The sequence below is a fragment of the Ranitomeya variabilis genome, chromosome 1 (assembly GCF_051348905.1).
Source record: "Ranitomeya variabilis isolate aRanVar5 chromosome 1, aRanVar5.hap1, whole genome shotgun sequence".
Lineage (NCBI taxonomy): Eukaryota > Metazoa > Chordata > Amphibia > Anura > Dendrobatidae > Ranitomeya > Ranitomeya variabilis.
In genome coordinates this window covers 1035970656-1035996200 of record NC_135232.1, presented here as the reverse complement: position 1 = coordinate 1035996200, position 25545 = coordinate 1035970656, and the positions used below count along the sequence as shown (strand labels likewise).

Below are 25545 nucleotides of genomic sequence, written 5' to 3'. Positions count from 1 at the left end.
TTTGTGGAAAAACTGTTTTTTTTAATTTTCATGGCTCGTTATAAACTTGTGTGAAGCACTTTGGGGGTTCAAGGTGCTCATAGCACATCTAGATAAGTTCCTTGAGGAGTCTAGTTTCCAAAATGGGGTCACTTTCCCTAAACAGTAGAAACCCCCCACATCAGGGGCTCTTCAAAGGCAACATGGCATCCACTTGATTTCAGACAATTTTGTGCTCAAAAAGTCAAGTGGCGCTCCTTCCCTTCCGTGCCCACACAGTGATTATCCCCCACATATAGGGTATCGGCATACTCAAGACAAATTGTAAAACAAATTTCGGGGTTCGTTTTCTCCTATTATCCTTGTAAAAGTAAAAAAAAAATGGATCTAAACTAAAATTTGTGAAAAAAGGTTAATTGTTCATTTTTTTTCCTTCCACGTTCCATTAGTTCCCGTGAAGCACCTGCATGGTTAAACTTCTTGAGATGTACTGAGTACCCTTGAGGGGTGCAGTTTTTAGAATGGTGTCACTTTTGGGGTATGTTCTGTCATATAGGCCCCTTAAAGTCCCTTCAAATGTCAGGTGGTCCCTAATAAAAATGGTGTTGTAAAAATGAGAAATCGCTGGTCAACTTTTAACCCTTCTAACAGTCCTTGATTGGAGTAGCATTTCTGACAAGGGGCATGCCACTGAGGGGAAACGCCAAATTCATTAAATGGAGTGTGCCACTTCATGAAATAGGCGCATCTGTTCCATTATGCTCATTAAGACTGGCACTTATAACTCCAGTGAAGCTGCCACCCATTGCTTACTATGGCGCCTACTTACAAGCAATGTGTGGTAGACACATTTATTTTCTTCATAGAATCCCCTTGTGTGAATGTGACCACTATGCTTATTATGTTGCCCCAGAGGTTATGACAGCACAGACCACAGTAAAGGGCAGAAGTTGGACCAAATTCACATATATAATGGCAATGGTTTTGTGAACTTGGCACATATAAACACTACTGTTTTTGTAGAAAAAAAAAATGCAAATAACTGTACCAAACACCAGATTGTGTAATGATGGAACTTCTCGAAGCTTGTACATTTGGGTACATTTTCCTTGTCATTAAATTTGAAGATGATTCAGGATGTTGGAATGGACACAGCAGAATGAGAGAGTCTGTCTTCTACAAACAAAAAAAATCTGAAAATCCTTAAAGCTGGATAAACACATTTAACAAAACTCTTTACAATGTTTTCTGTGCTTTTGACGTCTGTAGGATACATCATCCATCGATATCAGAATGGTGGAGAATTGACTAGACACCTCCGTGATGTACCAGAGGCACTATTGAATGGATCTCTACCGATCTGCCTTAGGATAGGTCATAAATATTAAAAATTTCCAGCTTACTAAGCTTATAATGAAGACACAGCACAAGGAGTTTAGATTTTAATATATTTTTTAGTTTACAAGCAAAACAAATTCATAGAAATAAAGTTACCGGTATGTACAATAGCTGTACACAATATTACAGTAAATGGTGGAGAAGACAGAAAAATGTCCCCGTGTTCGGCCACGGAGAGCTGCCCGAGTGACTTCAGTACCTAGGAAATAATCAGGCATCATCCATCAATGTTACATGCAACGTTGGCTTGATTTTTGCTCTAGATGCACCATGATGGGATTTACCTGTCATTAATAAGGTTGCGGCTTGGTTTTTCCATCCACAGAAGTAACGTATCATGGGAATACAACTTCAACAACATTTTACAACATGATATTTTCCACTTTGTGGGCAGAGTAGCAATTCCAGATGTTCTCACCCAATTTATCAATTGCAACTTAAAAAAAAAATCGTGCCGTTGTGCCAAAAAAAGGCAAAAATAGTTCAAGACAGAAGAAAGATAATTTTTGACCTTAAACTAAATTATGCCATTTTTTGAAGGCAAAAATGGCAACTAATTTCATAAGACAAAAGTAAAGTGACTTAAACACCCCCACAAGTGATGACTCGGGGCCCAAGAGCATATAAGCCCAGCGGAGCTTCTACAACTGCGTCTATGGTGGAAAGCATCAATTATTGGCTTCACTTGAGAATTATCTGCCATGTGTTCCCAATGGGGAAAGGAAATATAACACAGTGTACATGGCACGCTGGGTCATGCTCAAGGAATCCAATGGCGTGTGGTGGAGTCAAATGCACTAAATTGATTGGGAGGAGTACGCATCTCTCCATTGCTGGCGGCCACCGCACTCGGCCACGCCCCTCCTGTATAGGCCCCTCCCATTTCTAACAAGCAATATGCCAAAAATAGTTGCTGATCGCGGCATTTGTTCCTATTTTACACTTTGCAAACATAATTGTTTAGCGCAAACAGCAGCCATGTCGACTGTCTTTAGGTCTCCTTAGTACAGCCATAAAAAGCATTCAGAAGCAAAGCTTCGATGACCGCTCTGGGGGACTAATTTTAGGGAAAGATGGGGGGGTTTCATAGCTTGGACCCTCAACCAAAGAACCATTGATATGTCTGAATAACAGAAGCTTTCTATACTAGGTTAGCCTGCTGGAGCTTACCCAATTCTTCACAAGCCTGAGATCTAATATTTCCCTTTAGGGCTCATTTCCACATGCAAGGCACACGTCCGTATCTCGCATGTGGAAACCAAGCTGTGGCGTTGGCACTCCAGAGCGGAGCGTGCGGCCGCATAGGAACACATGGAGCTGCACGCTCCGCTCCAAAGTGCCGGCGCCAGAGCTTGGTTTCCACATGCGAGACACGGACGTGTTTCTCGCATGTGGAAATGAGCCCTTAGGCCGACTCTACACAGTGGGGCAGATGCAGTATTGCAGTCGGAGGACCAAGTCCGGGCACTCCATGAGAACGTTCACCAGCCTGAGTAATATCTAACAAGTGTTTCTATTAGCAATATTACAAAATCCAGGTATTTGCCTTCTGCTAGATCTATGCATCAGACATTAATAAATAGATTGGATCTTTTCTACCAAGAGTTCGTTGTGACATTTTAGGACTTCGTCCAGTTGGACACATTAATAAATCTACCTATTGTATGACTGATGGGAGACAGACAGGAGTGAAAACCGCATTAAAAGAGCAACATCACAACAATATTCTCTGAGAAAAAAAGGTAGAAACTAAAGAAGTAAATCTATGCTCTAAATACCAGAGCTTCATCATAAAGATTGCATTGGTGCAATAAATCACGTGGTCAGATGTAGAACAGTACAGCTGATTCTATAAAAAGCCCCCTCCCCAAGTGCCTTTGGTTCAGTAGAGAATTACAATAGCAGCAGTTTAGAATCGCGAGTTACTTTGTCCTGGTTAGAAAGACAATGGTGCATTTCTTTAGCCCTGTATACTGCACAACGGTTGGAAGTGCCCGATGCCTTCTCCTCACCAAGGCATGCAGGGATGGGGGCAGTCCCGGAGGTAGGCTTCAAACTTGCTCTCAGATACGGACATCATTGTGGTGTATGTAGTCAGCTGTAGAGAACACACACAAAATAATAATACTAAAACAAAAGCATAAGGAAATGGAGAGTGGACAAAATCTAAACAAGTCTGTGTAGCATGGAGATGCAGTATATTGTATAGCATTCTGTGACCATTTCTGTAACTAAAGCAATATGTATGTAAATGTAGGAAAAAAAAGCTCTGCATTCACCAGAAAGTTGTCAGGCTAATCCTTTTGTCGGGCTATATGATGCTCATCAGAGTCCACAATAGTCGACACTTAGTAGTATCATCAATTGTGTAAGGGATGCCAACTACGAAGCAAAGACAGAAGGCCCCCGGGCATCAGAAGGGTGACCGCATTGTATTTATCATTTCGTTTTTTGCAATTGATGATTCTATTTCTAATAAGAGATGAGAAATGCCTGGAGTCCTTCTGTCTTTGCTTCGTAGTTGGCATAGATTTATACTGGCAAAAAACTGACAGAATGAGAGCCCATCAACCACATGGAGTTTCATCTTCATCTGTCAAGGATCGGGAGAGGGGTCATGTCAATGATCTATCGTGGAATCATTTGTTCCCCCTCTCCTCATACATTACTGTAGGCAGCACATTCTCTGTTCCCACAAGGATAAGCTCTGCTGACAAGCTTTTTTGTCTGCATTGAAGGTGCTATAGATGACATTTGAGACTTTCAATTGTTGTTTTAATGCTTGAAACATTTACAGGACAATGATCAGGAACAAACATTCGTGCAACGATTGTTCTGACGATCATTGCAACTTAAGGTACCGTTACACTAAACGACTTACCAACGATCACGACCAGCGATACGACCTGGCCGTGATCGTTGGTAAGTCGTTGTGTGGTCGCTGGGGAGCTGTCACACAGACAGCTCTCTCCAGCGACTAACGATCAGGGGAACGACTTCGGCATCGTTGAAACTGTCTTCAACGATGCCGAAGTCCCCTGCAGCACCCGGGTAACCAGGGTAAATATCGGGTTACTAAGTGCGGCCCTGCGCTTAGTAACCAGATATTTACCCTGATTACAAGTGAACACATCGATGGATCGGCGTCACACACGCCGATACAGCGGGTGATCAGCGACCAAAAAATGGTCCTGATCATTCCCATCTACCAACGATTTCCCAGCAGGGGCCTGATCGTTGGTCGCTGTCACACATAACGAGATCGTTAGCGGGATCGTTGCTACGTCACCAAAAAGCGTGACATTGCAACAATATCGTTAACGATATCGTTATGTGTGATTCATCCTTTATAAAAGACCCTTTAAAAGGTTTAAGGACATAACATTAAAAAAAAAAATATATGCTTACCTTGTTAAGGACAGGCTTTGTTGAGAGCATGTCATAGATTGTGGCAAATGAAATGTTCTGTAAGAGACAATTATATGGCGCTTTAAGTTCGAAAATAACCTGGGAATCAACCACATAATAGTCCTGCAACATCGACAGAACAACTAATTGCTTCCAGTTTAGTACAATTTTTATTTCAGATTTTGGAAGAATAAAAAAATACAAATAAAAAAAAAAGAAGTCTGAGGCACTTTAGATCTATTTTGTATGTTCTTATGCTCAAATAAAATATTGATTTTAATAATACTGTCTAAAAACACTTCTTGATCTATGTACAATATAAGTACAATATAAGTATCGTGGGATGGTTGTTGGGTAGTATATTTATCATAGAAAGCCTGTGTAGCCTGAAACTAAAATCATGTGTCATCTTCCTTGGCCCCATCTCCTACAGGTTAACAAAGAGGGACCAAACTACAGGATCAAACCACACTCTGGGCTAGTGTGTAGTCTGTAACCATTGAGATATATAGGCCTGTACAGGAACTGCATATACCAAACTGTAATATGGCAAATTTGGATGATCACAGACTGTTTCCACACTGCCCTCTGTCATGGGGGTGCAGCAACATGAATACAAAGCAGCTGTAACGTTCATTCATTCATTCATTCATTCAGTAGGGGACATAAGTATTGAACACATCACCAATTTTCTAAGTAAATATGTTTCTAAAAGGTCCTATTGACATGAAATTCTCACCAGATGTCGGTAACAACCCATCCGATCCACACAGGCAAAGAAATCAAACCATAGATGTCCATAAATTACTTTATATGTAATAATGAGAAATGACAGGGAAAAAGTATTGAACACGCTTACTGAAATGTATTTAATACTTCATAAAAAAGCCTTTGTTGGTGATGTCAGCTTCAAAACGCCTCCTGTATGGAGAAACTAGTCACATACATTGCTCAGGTGTTATTTTGGCCCATTCTTCCACACTAACTCTTCACATCCTGAAGGTTCCTTGGGTTCCTTCTTCGAAGTCTGAGCTTTAGTTCGATTCAGTTTAGTTAGATTCAGGTTGGCTGTGTGTTTGGTATCCTTGTCTTGCTGAAATGTCCACCCTCGATTCATCTTCCTCCTGGTAGATGGCAGCAGATTTTTAAGAAGAATGTCTCAGTACATTTTTCCATTCATCCTTCTTTCAGTAATATGAAGTTTGCCACCACTATATGCTGAAAAACAGCCCCACACCATAAGGTTCCCCCCTCCAAACTTCACTGTTGGTATGGTGTTTTGTGGGTAATTTGCAGTGCCTTTTGGCTGCCAAATATGTGTTATGGCATACAAAGAGTTCATTTTTGGTCTCATCTGATCAGACTATATTTTCCCACTACGTTACAGGATTGTCTACATATTAAGCAAACTTTAAATGCGCTTGAACATTTTTGTTCAGCAATGGAATCTTGCTTAGTGAGCATGCATACAGGGCATGGAAATTGAGTGCATCACTTATAGTTTTATTTGAAACAATTGTACCTTCTGAGTCCAGGTCCTTCTGTAACTCTCCACAGGTGGTCTTTGGCTCTTGGATAACTCTTCTGATAATTCTTTTCACTCTTCTGGTTGAAATCTTGCAGGGAGCACCTGGTGGTGGCCTATTTAAGGTGAAATTATGTTCTTTCCACTTCTGGATTATAGCCACAGCAGTGTTCACTGGAGCCTTTAGTAGTTTCGAAATTCTTCTATAACCAATACTATCAGTATTTTGTTTTGCAACAATAAGGTTGTGAAGGTCTTGAGTCAGCTCACTGGCTTTACCCATCATGAGAGGTTTCTTGTGTGGCACCTTCGTAATGAGACATCTTTTTATAGGTCATAACTTGAACCAGCTGATATTTTTCACTAAGTGGCAGGATTGCTTTCTATTTACTGATAGATTTTAGCTGGTGTTAGGATTTTCCATGGGTTTTTCCATTTCACTTTCTTCATGTGTTCAATCCCTTTTCCCTGTGTCAGTTATTGTTACTCATAACTTTAATTTATGGACATCTATGGTTTGATTTTCTTGCCTGTGTGGATTGGATGGGTTGTTACAGACAACTGGTGAGAATTTCATGTCAATAGCACCTTTAGAAATATTGTTACTTAGTTAAATAGGTATTGAGCACACCACAAATTTTCTGCGGTGTACTTTGAATTCTAAGGTAAAGAGGTTCTGTTCTTAAACGATGTACTATGCAACCCTCTGCTTATACAGGCCTAAGTGGTCAGTGTCAGTCCAGGGGTGACTGTATCCTTCTGGCATCATACGCATGTGACCTCATCTACCCTTCACTAAGTCAACGGAGCGTGCGCATGGCAGCAGATGTGCAGTTATTCAAAGTGCAGACCAATGCTGAGCCATTGGGGGAGATTTTCACTGTGGGTAAGGACATAAATTACATTTTTCTTTTGCAAAAAAGTAGGGAAATGCAAAACCAAGACTGATGATTGACTGGAGCAGTATGTGTTCTCAATAGCAACAGCAGCTATGTAAAGCGGAAAGGCAAATTCTTCAGCAGTAAAATGGTAGGACATTTTATTATTTAAAAATGCTTAGCTTTGGAAATTAAAAAAAATAATATTTTTATTATGATTAAAACGATCCCAAAAACAAAACTACCTTTTGGGTCGTCCTATTCAGGCATTTCATGGCTGGTGCCCTTCTGTTATCAATAGGCAAAGGAGGCTTCCAATGGTCGTAGTTTGTTTCAAGGACATACCATTGGCCTTTCTGAATATCTAGCCTAAAAGACACAATCAGAGACACAAGGTCAGTATTTCTACAGTATAATTAACATGAGGTTCTTCACTGGCTTCATACTTACTCCCAGATGTCTAGGCAGGATTGTCTGGAGCGGGTGATCACACAGGCTTCCCCGGATTTGTTGCCACCCAGTATAAAGTAGGCAGGAGCAAGCAATACCGTTTTTGACAGAAGAGTTTTCCCTTCATCATAACTAAATGGTGTGAGAAAAATCAAAGACATGAAGGAAAAGCAAAATACTCAACTTGAATGTCATCAAAGTTGCTGTGCTCATCATCTAGTCTGGTCATACATGTACGGAGCTAAAACATGACACACAAATCACAGGAAGGGGTCCCAATATTACACAAAACCACCCACCGGTGTGCCAGAGCTGGTTCCCATGCTGTGCATTTCTGCTCTTTGGTAACATGTGGTAACCATTTATTAATTTCCAATTGAAAAAAAATATATATATATTTTTTTTTTACATACTGTAAAATCTCCTTTTCTCATCATGTCCATTAGGGTGAACAGGGTGGAGATACCTCCTACCACTAGTAGGCGGACACCAAGTATTGACTATTTGTGTAAAAGTAAGGCTGCCGTCACACTATCAGTATTTGGTCAGTATTTTACATCAGTATTTGTAGCCAAAACCAGGAGTGGAACAATCAGAGGAAAAGTATAATAGAAACATATGCACTAATTCTGCATTTATCACCCACTCCTGGTTTTGGCTTACAAATACTGATGTAAAATACTGACCAAATACTGCTAGTGTGACGGCAGCCTAAGAGGTAGGCAGTTGCTAACTACCTGCCTGTTGTGCCCAGCACAGTCACAGAGATCACTGACTCTTCTGCCGGGGATTCATCTGCTCCATAATGATAGAGCGGCACATCCTCTTCCGGGCTGCTCTGATAGGCCATGACTGCTGCTGTCATGCTGATTGACAGCCGGCTTCTCACAGTTAGGCATTGAATTTATTATTTTTATAAATATCGAAGGAAAAATAGCAATCCCTCAGGCTACCATTGAGCAGCCGACGCTTGCAGTGCCTTCTGTCTAGGCTTGTGTCTGCTGACACAGAGGTGAGAGCTCTGCAAAGATGTGACCAAGTAGCGGACTAACAGAGCACAAGAACAGAGGCCTCTAAGTGTATGATGCAGAAAGTTACTATCTCTCAGGTGGAGTGAGCCGTGCTCTGGTAGTGGGAGCCCTAGCTCGGCACAATCTTCTGGAATAGGAGATTGAATCCAGTAATCAATAGTAGCCCTAAAGTGTGGCTGGACCTCTGCAAGAGCCTCCAGAGATGGCAAAGATGGCATCCGGATGTTAGAATGCTTTGCAGCATTTTCCCACACTGGCAGAGAACTTTTGCACACTGTGTATAGTTTTCATATATAATTTGAGTGAGTAAAAGCATACCTGGTGGCATTCTCCAACACACTTCTAGTGAGAAAGCTCATCCAAGCCCCTTGTCTTATTCCCAAGATCCACTCAAGAACACCTGCATATGCACATAGGAAAACACAACCGTGAGTGAGAAGTTTATAATATAATGGCAAAAATGATTTGGAAGATACACGTCATTACAGCTGTACTCAATATGGCAACAATACAACACAGAGAAGTGGCCCTTAACATGCACGGAAAGGAACAATTACAGCACATAAGTGTGTGCCTAACTGAGTGCAAAGATGTCATGGTCACAAGAGCCTCAAATGTCAAGATAAGGGAGGCAGGAGAGCTGTGAGGCAAGTGTAAGAGGGATAGCACATGGGAATAGAAGCACAATGTAGCAGACACTGGTTAAAGGGGTGGTTCAGCACCTAAATGTATTTTCTAAGAATCTAACCTTATACCCTAAACATATTTCTAATTTGCTGTTATACAGTGCCCTACACTTCTCCCTACCCAACTAACCCCTAAATGTGTCATTTTTATACTTCACTTTGTGTGACAGTAGTCTCAAACATGAAGTCACAGGAGGCTGGGGCTGCACTCACTTTGCGCAGCGTCCATCGCCCCTCCAGAAACAGGACGCCATCAGGGGGCAGGACTGCAGTTAATAACTAGTTTCTTGCATTGCCACACCCTCTTAAGATATCCTAGATCTCAGGAGATGGATGCTGTATGACTTGTGAGTGCAGCGTCGGCACCCTGCCACGTCTAGGTGCAAAAAGTAACTTACCAATATAGCCGCCATCAAGACTAAAGCGCTCGTTCATGGTGAGAGTGAGTACCCCCTGCAGAGAATGCAGAGACATTAGCGAGGAAATAACTGGCACCAGTCACATAGCTAAAATGCCACGTAAAATGCTTATCAGTTGTTGAAGTTCTAGAGATGTTACTTCAGAAAAACTGAAACAAAACAACCTGGAATGGGGGATAGACATGGGTTTCAATATTGTACCCTGATGCAAATATGGTTTCTGTCTTCTTACACTAACCTCTTCAGACAGCAGCCTTTTTCCTCTTATTATTTGCTCCCCTTCTTCTAAAAGCGGTAACTTTGTTTTAGCTATATGAGGGCTTGGCTTTGAAGGACAAGTTTCAGTTTTGAATTTCACATTAAATGTAATGTACAGACAGACTGGAGAAAATTCCAAGTGCAATGAAAATGACCTGACACCATGATTCTCCAGATCAGTATTATTATGGTGATAACGAGCTTAAAGGGAAGGTGCCGCATTTTATTTTTTTTGTATTAAAAATGATTGTTTATATAAACAATTATTTTTAATACAAATTTAAATTTTTTAACTTATTTTTTATTAATTTTTATTTTCAGCCACTGGGCGCCGTTATTTTGCTTTGCAGGAGTGTAAATGTAGTTGCACGACACTTACTCTCTGCAAATACGGCAGCCCTGGGCATAGAGATCTGCAGTCGGCACCCGACCCCATACCTAGCATTATAAGCTGCTCCCTGCTGTGACTGGCCACGCCCCCTGAGCCGTCCACACCACAGCAGAGGCAGGAGATCAGTGCCATCTTCCTGGAGCTCACACTGCATCTGTGAGCTCCAGCTTCCCAGGATAATCGCAGGAGCCCTGCAGTTATAGGAGGATGAGAAGACCAAGGACGGAAGGGAGAAAGGACTCAGCAGGGAGCCGTAAGTATCAGTGGGGAGGGGGAGAGGGAATCTAATCCTATCCTTTGTGGTGCTGACTCTGAGCAGTTATCTCCTCCCATGTGTGTTACTGTGCTGAGCTGTGTATCTAATCCTCTCCTGTGTGATACTGTCTGCTGAGCCATGCATCTAATCCTATCCTGTGTGATACTAACTGAGCTGTGTATCTAATCCTCTCCTGTGTGATACTTTGCTGAGCTGTGTATCTAATCCTCTCCTGTGTGATACTGTGCTGAGCTGTGTATCTACTCTTCTCCTGTGTGATACAGTCTACTGAGCCATGCATCTAATCCTATCCTGTGTGTTACTGTGCTGACTGTGAGGGAGGATCTAAAGTGATCCTTCACGGTTAACTCAGTGATTTCCAAATTAATCTACAGGGCGTTGCCAGCAACTGAAAATGACCAGACGGAGACGTGTGTCTCTGTTTGGGGGGGGATCATGCAGATCTCTGGGCCCCCGTTTATTGTGTATGACTTTTTATAGTCATAGAAATTATACTTCAACCAATCAGCATAAGAACACGCTCACAGTTCTTAACCTCTAAGAATGCAGGAACAGTCTGTGCGTCAGTCTCGTAGAACAATACACCCTCAGTCTCATGTTCTGTTTAGATTGCAACAATCAAGGTCTCATAACAGCTGTAAACTTTAGCCTACTAACAAAATTTATCTTAAAACAGCAAAATGGAGTCGAAAAGCACAAAATGGAGAATCTTTCTTAATTTGTCCCTTCACAACTGTGTATCTAATCCTCTCCTGTGTGATACTTAGCTGAGCTGTGTATCTACTCTTCTCCTGTGATACAGTCTGCTGAGCCGTGTATCTAATCCTATCCTGTGTGATACTGTGCTGAGACATGTATCTAATCCTCTCCTGTGTGATGCTGTCTGCTGAGCCATGTATCTAATCCTATCCTGTGTGATACTGTGCTGAGCCTTGTATCTAATCCTACCCTGTGTGATACTGTGCTGAGTTGTGGATCTAATACTCTCCTGTGGGATACTGTGTGCTGAGCCGTGTATCTAATGCTATCCTTTGTGATACTGACGGGTGAGCCATGTATCTAATCCTATCCTGTATGATACTGACTGAGCTGTGTATCTAATACTGTCCTGTGTGATACTGACTGCTGAGCTGTGTATCTAATCCTCTCCTATGCACTCCTCTCCCCCGTTATGTGTGATCTATATGGCGGTATTATGTGAGAAGTATATGGCGGTATTATGTGAGAACACTGGTGGTATGTGAGATCTATATGGCGGTATTATGTGTGATCTATATGGCGGTATTATGTGAGAACACTGGTTGTATTATGTGTGCTCTTTATGGTGGTATTATGTGTGCTCTATATAGCGGTATTATGTGAGATCTATATATTGGTTTTATGTGAGAACACTATGGCGTCGTTATTTGCGATCTATATGATGGTATTATGTGAGAACTATAGGACAGTATTATGTGTGCTCTATATGGTGGTATTATGAGTGATCTATATGGCGATATTATGTGTGATCTATATGTCGGTATTATGTGAGAACACTGGCGTCGTTATTTGTGATCTATATGATGGTATTGTGTGAGAACTATAGGACAGTATTATGTGTGCTCTACATAGCGGTATTATGTGCTCTATATAGTGGTATTATGAGTGATCTATATGGCGGTATTATGTGAGATCTATATGTCGGTATTATGTGAGAACACTGGCATCGTTATTTGCAATCTATATGATGGAATTATGTGAGAACTATAGGACAGTATTATGTTTGATATATGGCGGTATTATGTGAGAACACTATGGCAGTATTATCTTCATAAAGGGGACCCATTCTAGGGTGGTTCTGGCTGAGCACCTGCACGCGGGTCTGGGGTAATAGAGGGGGCAGCATGGCCTCCAGTTAGGTGCAGTCAGGGGAAGGCTGGTGAGGCAGCTGAAGAGAGGGGTCTCATTTTTATCGTTACTATATGGCTACATTTCCTTCCCAGCGTCACCCCAGACTGCGCCTGTCACCTCGCTTTCATACATCGCCAGGACAGGATGGAGAAGACAGGATCTGAGGAGGGGAATGGGGTCTTTGCATGCAAAGTCTGGATCAGAACAGGCCATCAATCCGCAGAAATGTTTCCTGGATTTCTGTGGAGCAAATAGTCCATCCATGTGTATAAAAGACAGCGCTCTATGTAAATCCCTGGCTGCTCCGCGCACTGAACATGGTGCTTCCATACAACAGCACACTGCTCTCCTGAAATACTCTGCGCTGCTGTCACCCTGCTCCCTCCACCATATATCTCCCAGAATCCTTGCTGCCTGCCATCCTCGGTGACTGTCTACTTGTCAGTATAACTTTGCAGTCACCAACAAAATGGCTGCTCACTGGGTTCCTGAATCTCCTCCTCTCTTATCCCTTAGCAAACACCCAGAAGAGGAGACATCACACACACGTCAGCAGACTCCGCCCATAATTACTGCAGTGCAGTAATGTCAGCTAGTTGTACACTAGTTTTTTGTCAAATTTCATTAGCTGCTCCCCCTAGTGTTTAAAAGTGGAAATGCCAAACCTTTTATAATTATTTTTCATATTTTACTAAATTATAAACAAATGATAATATTTTTTAAGAAAATTTAAACCTTAATTCTTTACATTTTTTCAATCGCTGGGAAAAAATTTTTTTGATGGCACCTTCCCTTTAACCCCTTCACCCCCAAGGGTGGTTTGCACGTTAATGACCGGGCCAATTTTTACAATTCTGACCACTGTCCCTTTATGAGGTTATAACTCTGGAACGCTTCAACGGATCTTGGCGATTCTGACATTGTTTTCTCGTGACATATTGTACTTCATGTTAGTGGTAAAATTTCTTCGATATAACTTGCGTTTATTTGTGAAAAAAACGAATATTTGGCGAAAATTTTGAAAATTTCGCAATTTTCCAACTTTGAATTTTTATGCCCTTAAATCACAGACATATGTCACACAAAATACTTAATAAATAACATTTCCCACATGTCTACTTTACATCAGCACAATTTTGGAACCAAAATTTTTTTTTGTGACGGAGTTATAAGGGTTAAAAGTTGACCAGCAATTTCTCATTTTTACAACACCATTTTTTTTTAGGGACCACATCTCATTTGAAGTCATTTTGACGGGTCTATATGATAGAAAATACCCAAGTGTGACACCATTCTAAAAACTGCACCCCTCAAGGTACTCAAAACCACTTTCAAGAAGTTTATTAACCCTTCAGGTGTTTCACAGGAATTTTTGGAATGTTTAAATAAAAATGAACATTTAACTTTTTTTCACACAAAATTTATTTCAGCTCCAATTTGTTTTATTTTACCAAGGGTAACAGGAGAAAATAGACCCCAAAAGTTGTTGTACAATTTGTCCTGAGTACGCTGATACCCCATATGTGGGGGTAAACCACAGTTTGGGCGCATGGCAGAGCTTGGAAGCAAAGGAGCGCCATTTGACTTTTCAATGCAAAATTGACTGGAATTGAGATGGGACGCCATGTTGCATTTGGAGAGCCCCTGATGTGCCTAAACATTGAAACCCCTAACAAGCGACACCATTTTGGAAAGTAGACCCCCTAAGGAACTTATCTAGATGTGTGGTGAGCACTTTGACCCAACAAGTGCTTTACAGAAGTTTATAATGCAGAGCCGTAAAAATAAAAAATCATATTTTTTCACAAAAATGATCTTTTCACCCCCAATTTTTTAATTTTCCCAAGGGTGAGAGAAGAAATTGGACCCCAAAAATTGTTGTGCAATTTGTCCTGAGTACGCTGATACCCCATATGTGGGTGTAAACCATTGTTTGGGCGCAGGGCAGAGCTCGGAAGGGAAGGAGCGCCATTTGACTTTTCAATGCAAAATTGACTGGAATTGAGATGGGACGCCATGTTGCATTTAGAGAGCCCTTGATGTGCCTAAACATTGAAACCCCTAACAAGTGACACCATTTTGGAAAGTAGACCCCTTAAGGAACTTATCTAGATGTGTGTTGAGCACTTTGACCCAACAAGTGCTTCACAGAAGTTTATAATGCAGAGCCGTAAAAATAAAAAATCATATTTTTTCACAAAAATGATCTTTTAACCCCCATTTTTTTATTTCCCCAAGGGTAAGAGAAGAAATTAGACCACAAAAGTTGTTGTGCAATTTGTCCTGAGTACGACGATACCCCATATGTGGGTGTAAACCATTGTTTGGGCGCATAGCAGAGCTCAGAAGGGAAGAAGCGCTATTTTACTTTTCAATGCAAAATTGACTGGAATTAAGATGGGATGCCATGTTGCGTTTGGAGAGCCCCTGATGTGCCTAAACATTAAACCCCCCCACAAGTGACACCATTTTGGAAAGTAGACCCCCTATGGAACTTATCTAGATGTGTTTTGAGAGCTTTGAACCCCCAAGTGTTTCACTACAGTTTATAACGCAGAGCCGTGAAAATAATTTTTTTTTTTTTTTTTTTTTCACAAAAATGATTTTTTAGCCCCCAGTTTTGTATTTTCACAAGGGTATCAGGATAAATTGGACCTCAAAAGTTGTTGTCCAATTTGTCTGGAGTACGCTGATACCCCATTTGTGGGGGGGGACCACTGTTTGGGCGCATGACAGAGCTCGGAAGGGAAGGAGCGCCATTTGGAATGCAGACTTAAATGGATTGGTCTGCAGGCGTCACGTTGCATTTGCAGAGCCCCTGATGTACCCAAACAGTACAAACCCCCCACAAGTGACCCCATATTGGAAACTAGACCCCCCAAGGAACTTATCTAGATGTGTTGTGAGAACTTTGAACCCCCAAGTGTTTCACTACAGTTTATAACGCAGAGCCGTGAAAATAATTTTTTTTTTTTTTTTTTCACAAAAATGAAATTTAGCCCCCAGTTTTGTATTTTCACAAGGGTATCAGGATAAATTGGACCCTAAAAGTTGTTGTCCAATTTGTCCTGAGTACGCTGATACCCCCTATGTGGGGGGGAACCACTGTTTGGGCGCATGACAGAGCTCGGAAGGGAAGGAGCGCCATTTGGAATGCAGACTTAAATGGATTGGTCTGCAGGCGTCACGTTGCATTTGCAGAGCCCCTGATGTACCCAAACAGTACAAACCCCCCCCAAGTGACCCTATATTGGAAACTAGACCCCCCAAGGAACTTATCTAGATGTGTTGTGAGAACTTTGAACCCCCAAGTGTTTCACTACAGTTTATAACGCAGAGCCGTGAAAATAAAAATTATTTTTTTTTTTTCACAAAAATGATTTTTTAGCCCCCAGTTTTGTATTTTCACAAGGGTATCAGGATAAATTGGACCCTAAACGTTGTTGTCCAATTTGTCCTGAGTACGCTGATACCCCCTTTGTGGGGGGGAACCACTGTTTGGGCGCATGACAGAGCTCGGAAGGGAAGGAGCGCCATTTGGAATGCAGACTTAAATGGATTGGTCTGCAGGCGTCACGTTGCATTTGCAGAGCCCCTGATGTACCCAAATAGTACAAACCCCCCACAAGTGACCCCATATTGGAAACTAGACCTCCCAAGGAACTTATCTAGATGTGTTGTGAGAACTTTGAACCCCCAAGTGTTTCACTACAGTTTACAACGCAGAGCCGTGAAAATAAAACATATTTTTTTTCCCACAAAAATGATTTTTAGCCCCCCAAATTTTTATTTTCCCAAGGATAACAAGAGAACTTGGACCCCAGAAGTTGTTGTTCAATTTGTCCCTAGTACGCTGATACCCCATATGTTGGGGTAAACCCCTTTTTGGACGCACGGGAGAGCTCGGAAGGGAAGGAGCACTGTTTTACTTTTTCAACGCAGAATTGGCTGGAATTGAGATTGGACGCCATGTCGCGTTTGGAGAGCCCCTGATGTGCCTGAACAGTGGAATCTCCCCAATTCTACCTGAAACCCTACCCCTAACCTCACCCCTAACCGTTTACTGAACATTTTCTGACAGTCATAAGTGCCACGTATATAAGTGCCACGTATATAAGTGCCACGTATATAAGTGCCACGTATTTAAGAGCCACGTATTTAAGTGCCACGTATTTAAGTGCCACGTATTTAAGTGCCACGTATTTAAGTGCCACGTATTTAAGTGCCACGTAATTTCAGTGCCACGATATTTCAGTGCCACGTATTTCAGTGCCACGTATATCAGGCACTGAAAAATACGTGGCACGTAAATACTTCAGTGCCACGATATTTCAGTGCCACGATATTTCAGTGCCACGTATTTCAGTGCCACGTATTTCAGGCACTGAAAAATACGTGGCACGTAAATACGTGGCACGTAAATACGTGGCACGTAAATACGTGGCACGTAAATACGTGGCACTTAAATACGTGGCACTTAAATACGTGGCACTTAAATACGTGGCACTTAAATACGTGGCACTGAAATACGTGGCACTTAAATACGTGGCACTTAAATACGTGGCACTTAAATACGTGGCACTTAAATACGTGGCCACTGAAATATCGTGGCACTTATATACGTATATACGTATATAAACGTATATTTCAGTGCCACGTATTTCAGTGCCACGTATTTCAGGTTAGGGGTAGGGTTAGGGGTAGGGTTTTTTGTTTTTTTCTTGTTTTCTTGTGTTTTTCTATAAAAACGCATGCGTTTTACCGCGTTTACATGCATTTTTTCACACATGTGGTTTTTTTAAAAAACGCATGCAGATAAAAACGCAAGTGTGAAACCAGACTAAAAGACGCTTTTTATAGCAAAAAAGTTTTTGCGTCTCCACATTTTGAGACCTATAATTTTTCCACATTTTGGTCCACAGAGTCATGTGAGTTTTTTTTTTTTTTGCGGGACGAGTTGACGTTTTTATTGGTAACATTTTAGGACACGTGACCATTTTTTATCACTTTTTATTCCGATTTTTGTGAGGCAGAATAACCAAAAACCAGCTATTCATGAATTTCTTTTGGGAGAGGCGTTTATACCGTTCTGCGCTTGGTAAAATTGATAAAGCAGTTTTATTCGTCGGGTCAGTACGATTACAGCGATACCTCATTTATATCATTTTTTTATGTTTTGGCGCTTTTATACGATAAAAACTATTTTATAGAAAAAATAATTATTTTGGCATCGCTTTATTCTGAGGACTATAACTTTTTTATTTTTTTGCTGATGATGCTGTATGGCGGCTCGTTTTTTGCGGGACAAGATGACGTTTTCAGCGGTACCATGGTTATTTATATCCGTCTTTTTGATCGCGTGTTATTCCACTTTTTGTTCGGCGGTATGGTAATAAAGCGTTGTTTTTTGCCTCGTTTTTTTTTTTTCTTACGGTGTTTACTGAAGGGGTTAACTAGTGGGCCAGTTTTATAGGTTGGGTCGTTACGGACGCGGCGATACTAAATATGTGTACTTTTATTGTTTTTGTTTGTTTTTTTAGATAAAGAAATGTATTTATGGGAATAATATTTTTTTTTTTATTATTATTTATTTAGGAATTTTTTTTTTTTTTTTTTTTTTTACACATGTGGAAATTTTTTTTTTTACTTTTTTACTTTGTCCCAGGGGGGGACATCACAGATCGCAGATCTGATAGTGTGCACAGCACTCTATCAGATCCGCGATCATACTTTCATCGGAGCAGGCTGCAGCTTTCATCTGCAGCCTGCTCCGACCCGGAAGTGCTCCCTGCAGGACCCGGATACAGCCCCTCGGCCATTTTGGATCCGGGGCCTGCAGGGAGAAGACGTTCGGTACGAGGTGAGTACATCACCTTGTACCGATCGTCTCAGGGAAGCCCGCAGGGAGCCCCCTCCCTGCGCGATGCTTCCCTGTACCGCCGGTACACCGCGATCATGTTTGATCGCGGTGTGCCGGGGGTTAATGTGCCGGGGGCGGTCCGTGACCGCTCCTGGCACATAGTGCCGGATGTCAGCTGCGATATGCAGCCGACACCCGGCCGCGCTCCCCCCGTGAGCGCGGCCGATCGCGTATGACGTACTATCCCGTCGGCGGTCATGGGGGCCCACCCCACCTCGACGGGATAGTACGTCAAATGTCGGGAAGGGGTTAAAGGGGTTGTCTGGCTTTAGGCTACAAGTCTGCTGTCACTCTGTCAGTAGTAGGCATTCACGCGACTGAAGGTATGCAATTTGCCTACATGTGGTCACGTGCCGACTAGATGGGCGCGTCCTCAATTAAGCAAGTGCATTAAGTGAGGCCAGGCACCGTCTAGTCAGAATATGGCCTGAATTATGCAAATCGCATACACTTGGTCACAAGACCACCCAATCACAATGCCGGGGAATCCTCACAGTGCGTGCGATGTGAGCATTCACAAGTCACAGAGTGACTGCAGACTTGCATACTAAATCCAGACAACTCTTTTAAATATGTTTTTATACATATACAGCATTTTTGTGGTTAAAAAAAAATAACCACCACAATTTTGGTATAGGTCTGGGAATGAGGAAAAGGGGTGGTATCTTTATTTCCTCTATTTTTTAAAACTTTTTTTTTTTTTTTATTAGTTCCCTAAAGTGAGCTGAATCTGTGATCATTTGATCCATTCTTCCATAGGAATCGACTATTATGCCCAGCCTGTGTGCAGGACACAGATCGCAGCCTTGAGTGCCTTAAACGAGCTCCCGGCTGTCATGGCAACCATTCGCAACCCACAACAGTTGAAAAAAGAGTGGGGAAACAGATGCCTGAACGTCCACCATCCCGACTGTGTGCCTTAAAAGCGGTTATCAGTGACTAACAAACATTTAAAAGGGGGTTAAACACAGCAATCGCTCTACACACTGCTGTTACCAGATATCTGATGTATAACACAGCCGGCATCTGCCAGGTATTGAGCAGGCTCAGCTCCTGCACCCGATCTATATACCCACACTACCGTAGACATGGATGGTGCATGTTGGTAAAAGGCTTAAAGTGACGATCTGATCCTCTGGAGAAAATGTTCTGGCAGCGATCTTCTCCCCTTACACAACCCTTGCAAGCTCAGCTGTGCCATATCTGATGTATATGGTCCCTGATTAGGCTATAGCATTATACACAGTATTCTACGGCCAATGATTAGGAAAACCAGCCGCAAGGACAGTCCCACAGCATCCACATGAAAACCAGCAGCGAGGACAGTCCCACAGCATTCACATGAAAACCAGCCGGAAAGACAGTCACACAGCATCCACATGAAAACCAGCCGCAAGGACAGTCCCACAGCATCCACATGAAAACCAGCCGCGAGGACAGTCCCACAGCATCCACATGAAAACCAGCCGCGAGGACAGACACAGCATCCACATGAAAACCAGCCGCGAGGACAGTCACACAGCATCCACATGAAAACCAGCCGCAAGGACAGTCCCACAGCATCCACATGAAAACCAGCCGCAAGGACAGTCCCACAGCATCCACATGAAAACCAGCCGCGAGGACAGTCCCACAGCATCCACATGAAAACCAGCCGCGAGGACAGACACAGCATCCACTTGAAAACCAGCCGCGAGGACAGTCCCACAGCATCCACATGAAAACCAGCCGCGAGGACAGTCCTACAGCATCCACATGAAAACCAGCCGTGAGGACAGTCCCACAGCATCCACATGAAAACCAGCCGCGAGGACAGACACAGCATCCACATGAAAACCAGCCGCGAGGACAGTCCCACAGCATCCGCATAAAAACCAGCCGCGAGGACAGTCCCACAGCATCCACATGAAAACCAGCCGTGAGGACAGTCCCACAGCATCCACATGAAAACCAGCCGGAAAGACAGTCACACAGCATCCACATGAAAACCAGCCGCGAGGACAGTCCCACAGCATCCACATGAAAACCAGCCGGAAAGACAGTCACACAGCATCCACATGAAAACCAGCCACGAGGACAGACACAGCATCCGCATGAAAACCAGCCGCGAGGACAGTCCCACAGTATCCACATGAAAACCAGCCGCAAGGACAGACACAGCATCCACATGAAAACCAGCCGCGAGGACAGTCCCACAGCATCCGCATGAAAACCAGCCGTGAGGACAGTCCCACAGCATCCACATGAAAACCAGCCGCGAGGACAGTCCCACAGCATCCGCATAAAAACCAGCCGCGAGGACAGTCCCACAGCATCCACATGAAAACCAGCCGTGAGGACAGTCCCACAGCATCCACATGAAAACCAGCCGGAAAGACAGTCACACAGCATCCACATGAAAACCAGCCGCGAGGACAGTCCCACAGCATCCACATGAAAACCAGCCGGAAAGACAGTCACACAGCATCCACATGAAAACCAGCCGCGAGGACAGACACAGCATCCGCATGAAAACCAGCCGCGAGGACAGTCCCACAGCATCCACATGAAAACCAGCCGCAAGGACAGACACAGCATCCACATGAAAACCAGCCGCGAGGACAGTCCCACAGCATCCGCATGAAAACCAGCCGTGAGGACAGTCCCACAGCATCCACATGAAAACCAGCCGCGAGGACAGTCCCACAGCATCCGCATGAAAACCAGCCGCGAGGACAGTCACAGCATCCGCATGAAAACCAGCCGCGAGGACAGACACAGCATCCGCATGAAAACCAGCCGCAAGGACAGACACCGCATCCACATGAAAACCAGCCGCGAGGACAGTCCCACAGCATCCGCATAAAAACCAGCCGCGAGGACAGTCCCACAGCATCCACATGAAAACCAGCCGTGAGGACAGTCACACAGCATCCGCATGAAAACCAGCTGCGAGAGTCTACCTCCTAGATCACACTAAGAAAAATACATCGAAACATAACAGTGTAACCGTTACTTACCGGTTTCAGTCCAGTTAACATTCCAACATATCCAGCAAAGCTTGTGGACAAGAAAACAGTTTTATTGTTTCGTTGGAAATTCACATTGACAACTAAAGGTCTTAGCAGCTCAGTGACCATCCACGAATTATTCTTCACATCCCACCTGAATAACAAGAAATGAGAGAAGTAAAACATTACAGACAATGTTTGGTGATTAGAAAGGACACCACAAAACTGAGCTGAATCACAAGTCCTGGAAGCACTGTACAGGTTATTGTGCACAGAACAGAACTCACTGCCCATGGAAAGGCACAAACTGACTGATCAGCGGGAAATCCACATACACACAGCCCAATAATTACTGGGAGTTACCATCACATGCGTGAATTTATCTGTCCACACAAGTAGAATATGATTGTGCAATTACAGAGATACCAGACACACATAATGTGATTTTTTAAAATTTATTTTAACTGGTGAAAAATTTCTGATGTGTAAAAAAAATAAATAAAAATAAATCAATACAGTTTAGTTTGTGTCGCCACTTTCTGAGACTGTACATTTTTATTTTTCCATTGATGCAGTTATATAAAGGCTTGATTTTGTTCTGTTAATGAAGATTGTTTTAGGTTTCGTGAACTGTTTATATTATTAATGGTTTAGGGTTAAATAAGACATTTATAGCTTTTATTGCATATTTTTTGGGGGTGGTGGAAAGATATACCATCCAAAACAAGGCATTTACGGCATCTTGATTTTTTTTTTTTTTTTTATTTTGCTTGAAAGGCATCTTCGGTACGGTTTCAATTATTTTATATTTTTGGAGATTAGACTTTTGTGGACTTGGCAATACTGACTAGGTTTATTTCTTGGGGTCATACTTGATTCCGAGCTTTCCTTCACCCCTCACATCCGATAACTGGCTCGTTCTTGTTATCTGCACCTCAACCTCAAAAACATTTCTAGAATTCGCCCTTTTCTTACTTACGACTCTGCAAAAACTCTTACTGTTTCACTCATTCATTCTCGTCTGGACTATTGTAACTCTCTACTAATCGGCCTCCCTCTTACCAAACTCTCCCCCTCCAATCTGTCCTGAATGCTGCAGCCAGGATCGTATTCCTCACCAACCGTTACACCGATGCCTCTACCTTGTGCCAGTCATTACACTGGTTACCCATCCACTCCAGAATCCAGTACAAAACTACTACCCTCATCCACAAAGCACTCCATGGCTCAGCACCACCCTACATCTCCTCTCTGGTCTCAGTCTACCACCCTACTCGTGCCCTCCGCTCTGCTAATGACCTCAGGTTAACATCCTCAATAATCAGAACCTCCCACTCCTGTCTCCAAGACTTTTCGCATTCTGAGCCAATTCTCTGGAATGCACTACCCAGGTTAATACGATTAATCCCCAATCCCCCCAGTTTTAAGCGTGCCCTAAAAACGCATTTGTTCACACTGGCCTACCGCCTCAACGCATTAACCTAACTATCCCTGTGTGGCCCATTCAAAATTTTTACCATAACCAGGTTCCTCGTATCATGTTCTCATCCACTTTATGAAGTTAATAGCCCTCTGTGTCTGTACTGCTACATACTTAGGCTGTTAACTGGTTCATGCAGCTTTACATGAACACCCGAGCCTTACACTATGGCTGGTCCAAATAACTAAAGCAATTGTTATCATCCACCTCTCGTGTCTCCCTTTTTCCTCATAGATTGTAAGTTGCGAGCAGGGCCCTCACTACTCTTGGTATCTGTTTTCATCTATGTGTTCATTGTTATGCTGTAATGTCTATTGTATGTACAAGTCCCCTCTAAAATGTAAAGTGCTGCGGAAAATGTTGGCACTATAGAAATAATTTTTTATTATTTTTTTCTTTAATTAAAAAAAGAAAAGTGGAAGGAACATTCAAATTTTTGTTTTAATTTTAAACTGTTTTTTTTTTTTTTTTACATGTCACTTTATTTTGCAGTCACCATAAGGGGATTTAAACTTTTTTCTTTCATTGCTTGTCCTAAAAATGGCAATACCACAGTACAGTTTATAGTTAAAAAGACTGTGTCCTATGAAGTCCAGCCTGCAGCAACCTAATGGCAGACCTCTGTGGTGACATGAGAAGTTGGGGTGGGCTAAACTCCTGAGCCCGCTTCATACACTGCACCCGACATAGAACGCAATAGTACTTTCTATCTAGAAAGGGTCAACAGTTATGTGGTACGCTACAGATGAGCGCTGAACATATGGACTGTTTGGATTTATTTTTGTTCCATTACCAAAGTGTGTCTCTTCTAAATGAGCCAAGTATTGGGGTCAATGTATCGATATACAGATAAATGGTACTCTATGTCAGGGATTACAATCTGTATACAGCGATGTAGAATATATTGGGCAAAATGGAAAATCATGAAAAAGCGATCATTTAACATTACCAAAAAATACGCGCACTCACCCAAGGAATAATCCGAAATCCAAATTTCTGGCATGGATTAACTTTCCTGCACATTAAATAGACAGATATTAAAAAAAAGTCATCAATCAGTGACTTGAGCTGTAAAAGATGCCATATGTGAAAATTACCGGACGTATCCTCTGCCACCACTGATGTGCACACCGTGAACACTTCATAGAAGATGTTGAATAACATAACTTCTCCTAATACGGAACCAAAAAAAAAAGAGGATGTACGGTAATCAAGCCGGATCCTTAGGAAGACTAATATTTAACAATTAGAATAAAACATAGAAATGAGTGAGAAAATATAAAAAAAAAAGAAGGAACATTAACCGACTCTACAAGACTTTCAGCTCCTCAGTTAGGAAGAACTTTGCTGCGGTTACATTTTGTTTTTGCCTGACAGTTTACTATAAGGGGTTAAATGATTTTGTACTTTGACAAATCAGACATTTAAAGAAGCAGCACTCCTCCTCCTCCCATGAAAGTTTTTATCCTCTTCATATATTGCAATTATCATTATATAGCACTGTGCACTTACAATTGCTCATTTTGCTCTTCTACCCAGATAATTCTTCTCTTTTCCATTAGGTCTATGGTATTACGTGACTAAAATGGACTCCCTGAATCCTTCCAAGCTCTATGTAATTTCCTCTGCATGGGTCATAAGTCACACCAAAAATCCCTGGCAGGTGAGAGGAGGGAGCAGCTGGGTCAGGAGGTGAAGAGGGGAATGATAAATGCAGGGAACAGAGACTTCCTGTTACTACATAGAGCCTAGAAGGATTCAGCTAGTCAATTTTTAATCACGTGGTTCATAGGCCTAATGAAAAAGAGAAGAATTAGCTGGATAGAAAGGCAAAATTAGCAACTGCAAGTACTCAGTGCTGTATAATATGATGACTGCAATATATTAAAAGAGGATAAAAATTTGGATGGGAGACATACCGTATATACTCGTGTATAAGCCGACCCCCCCTAATTTTGCCACAAAAAACTGGGAAAAAACTTTGACTCAAATACAAGCCTAGGGTGGAAAATGCAGCAGCCACCGGTAAATGTCAAAAATAAAAATAGATACCAATAAAAGTAAAATTAATTGAGACATCAGTAGGTTAAGTGTTTTTGAATATCCATATTGAATCAGGAGCCCCATATAATGCTCCATACAGTTCATGATGGGCCCCATAAGATGCTCCATACAAAATACGCCCCATATAATGCTGCATAAAGGTTAACAATGGCCCCATAAGATGCTCCATAGAAACGTTTGCCCCATACAATGCTGCACAAAGGTTGATGGCCCCATAAAATGCTCCATAGATTATGCCCCATAATATGCTCCATACACTATGCCCTATAAGATGCTCCATAGATTATGCCCCATAAGATGCTCCACACATTATGCCCCATAAGATGCTCTACACATTATGCCCCATAAGATGCTCTACACATTATGCCCCATAAGATGCTCTACACCAGAGGTGTCAAACTGCATTCCTCGAGGACTGCCAATATGTCATGTTTTCAGGATTTCCTTGTATTGCACAGGTGATAATTTAATCACCTGCACAGAATGATTCCAGCACCTTGT

At 42.3% G+C, this 25545-nt stretch overlaps 1 protein-coding gene across 2 annotated transcripts in view; it reads right to left on the bottom strand.

The window, feature by feature from the left end:
* Nucleotides 1–1408: 1408 nt before the first annotated feature.
* ASAH1 (N-acylsphingosine amidohydrolase 1) overlaps nucleotides 1409–25545 on the bottom strand; it is a 46176-nt gene continuing 22039 nt past the window's right edge. For both annotated transcript variants that reach the window (XM_077279649.1, XM_077279650.1), the window contains exons 6-14: nucleotides 24078–24152; nucleotides 23950–23995; nucleotides 21510–21654; nucleotides 9754–9808; nucleotides 8988–9069; nucleotides 7639–7770; nucleotides 7434–7557; nucleotides 4786–4842; nucleotides 1409–3475 (exon numbers count right to left, since the gene is read on the bottom strand). In XM_077279649.1, the coding sequence (XP_077135764.1) occupies nucleotides 3386–3475; nucleotides 4786–4842; nucleotides 7434–7557; nucleotides 7639–7770; nucleotides 8988–9069; nucleotides 9754–9808; nucleotides 21510–21654; nucleotides 23950–23995; nucleotides 24078–24152 (806 nt within the window). In that variant the 3' untranslated portion in view covers nucleotides 1409–3385. The remainder of the gene's footprint in view (nucleotides 3476–4785; nucleotides 4843–7433; nucleotides 7558–7638; nucleotides 7771–8987; nucleotides 9070–9753; nucleotides 9809–21509; nucleotides 21655–23949; nucleotides 23996–24077; nucleotides 24153–25545) is intronic.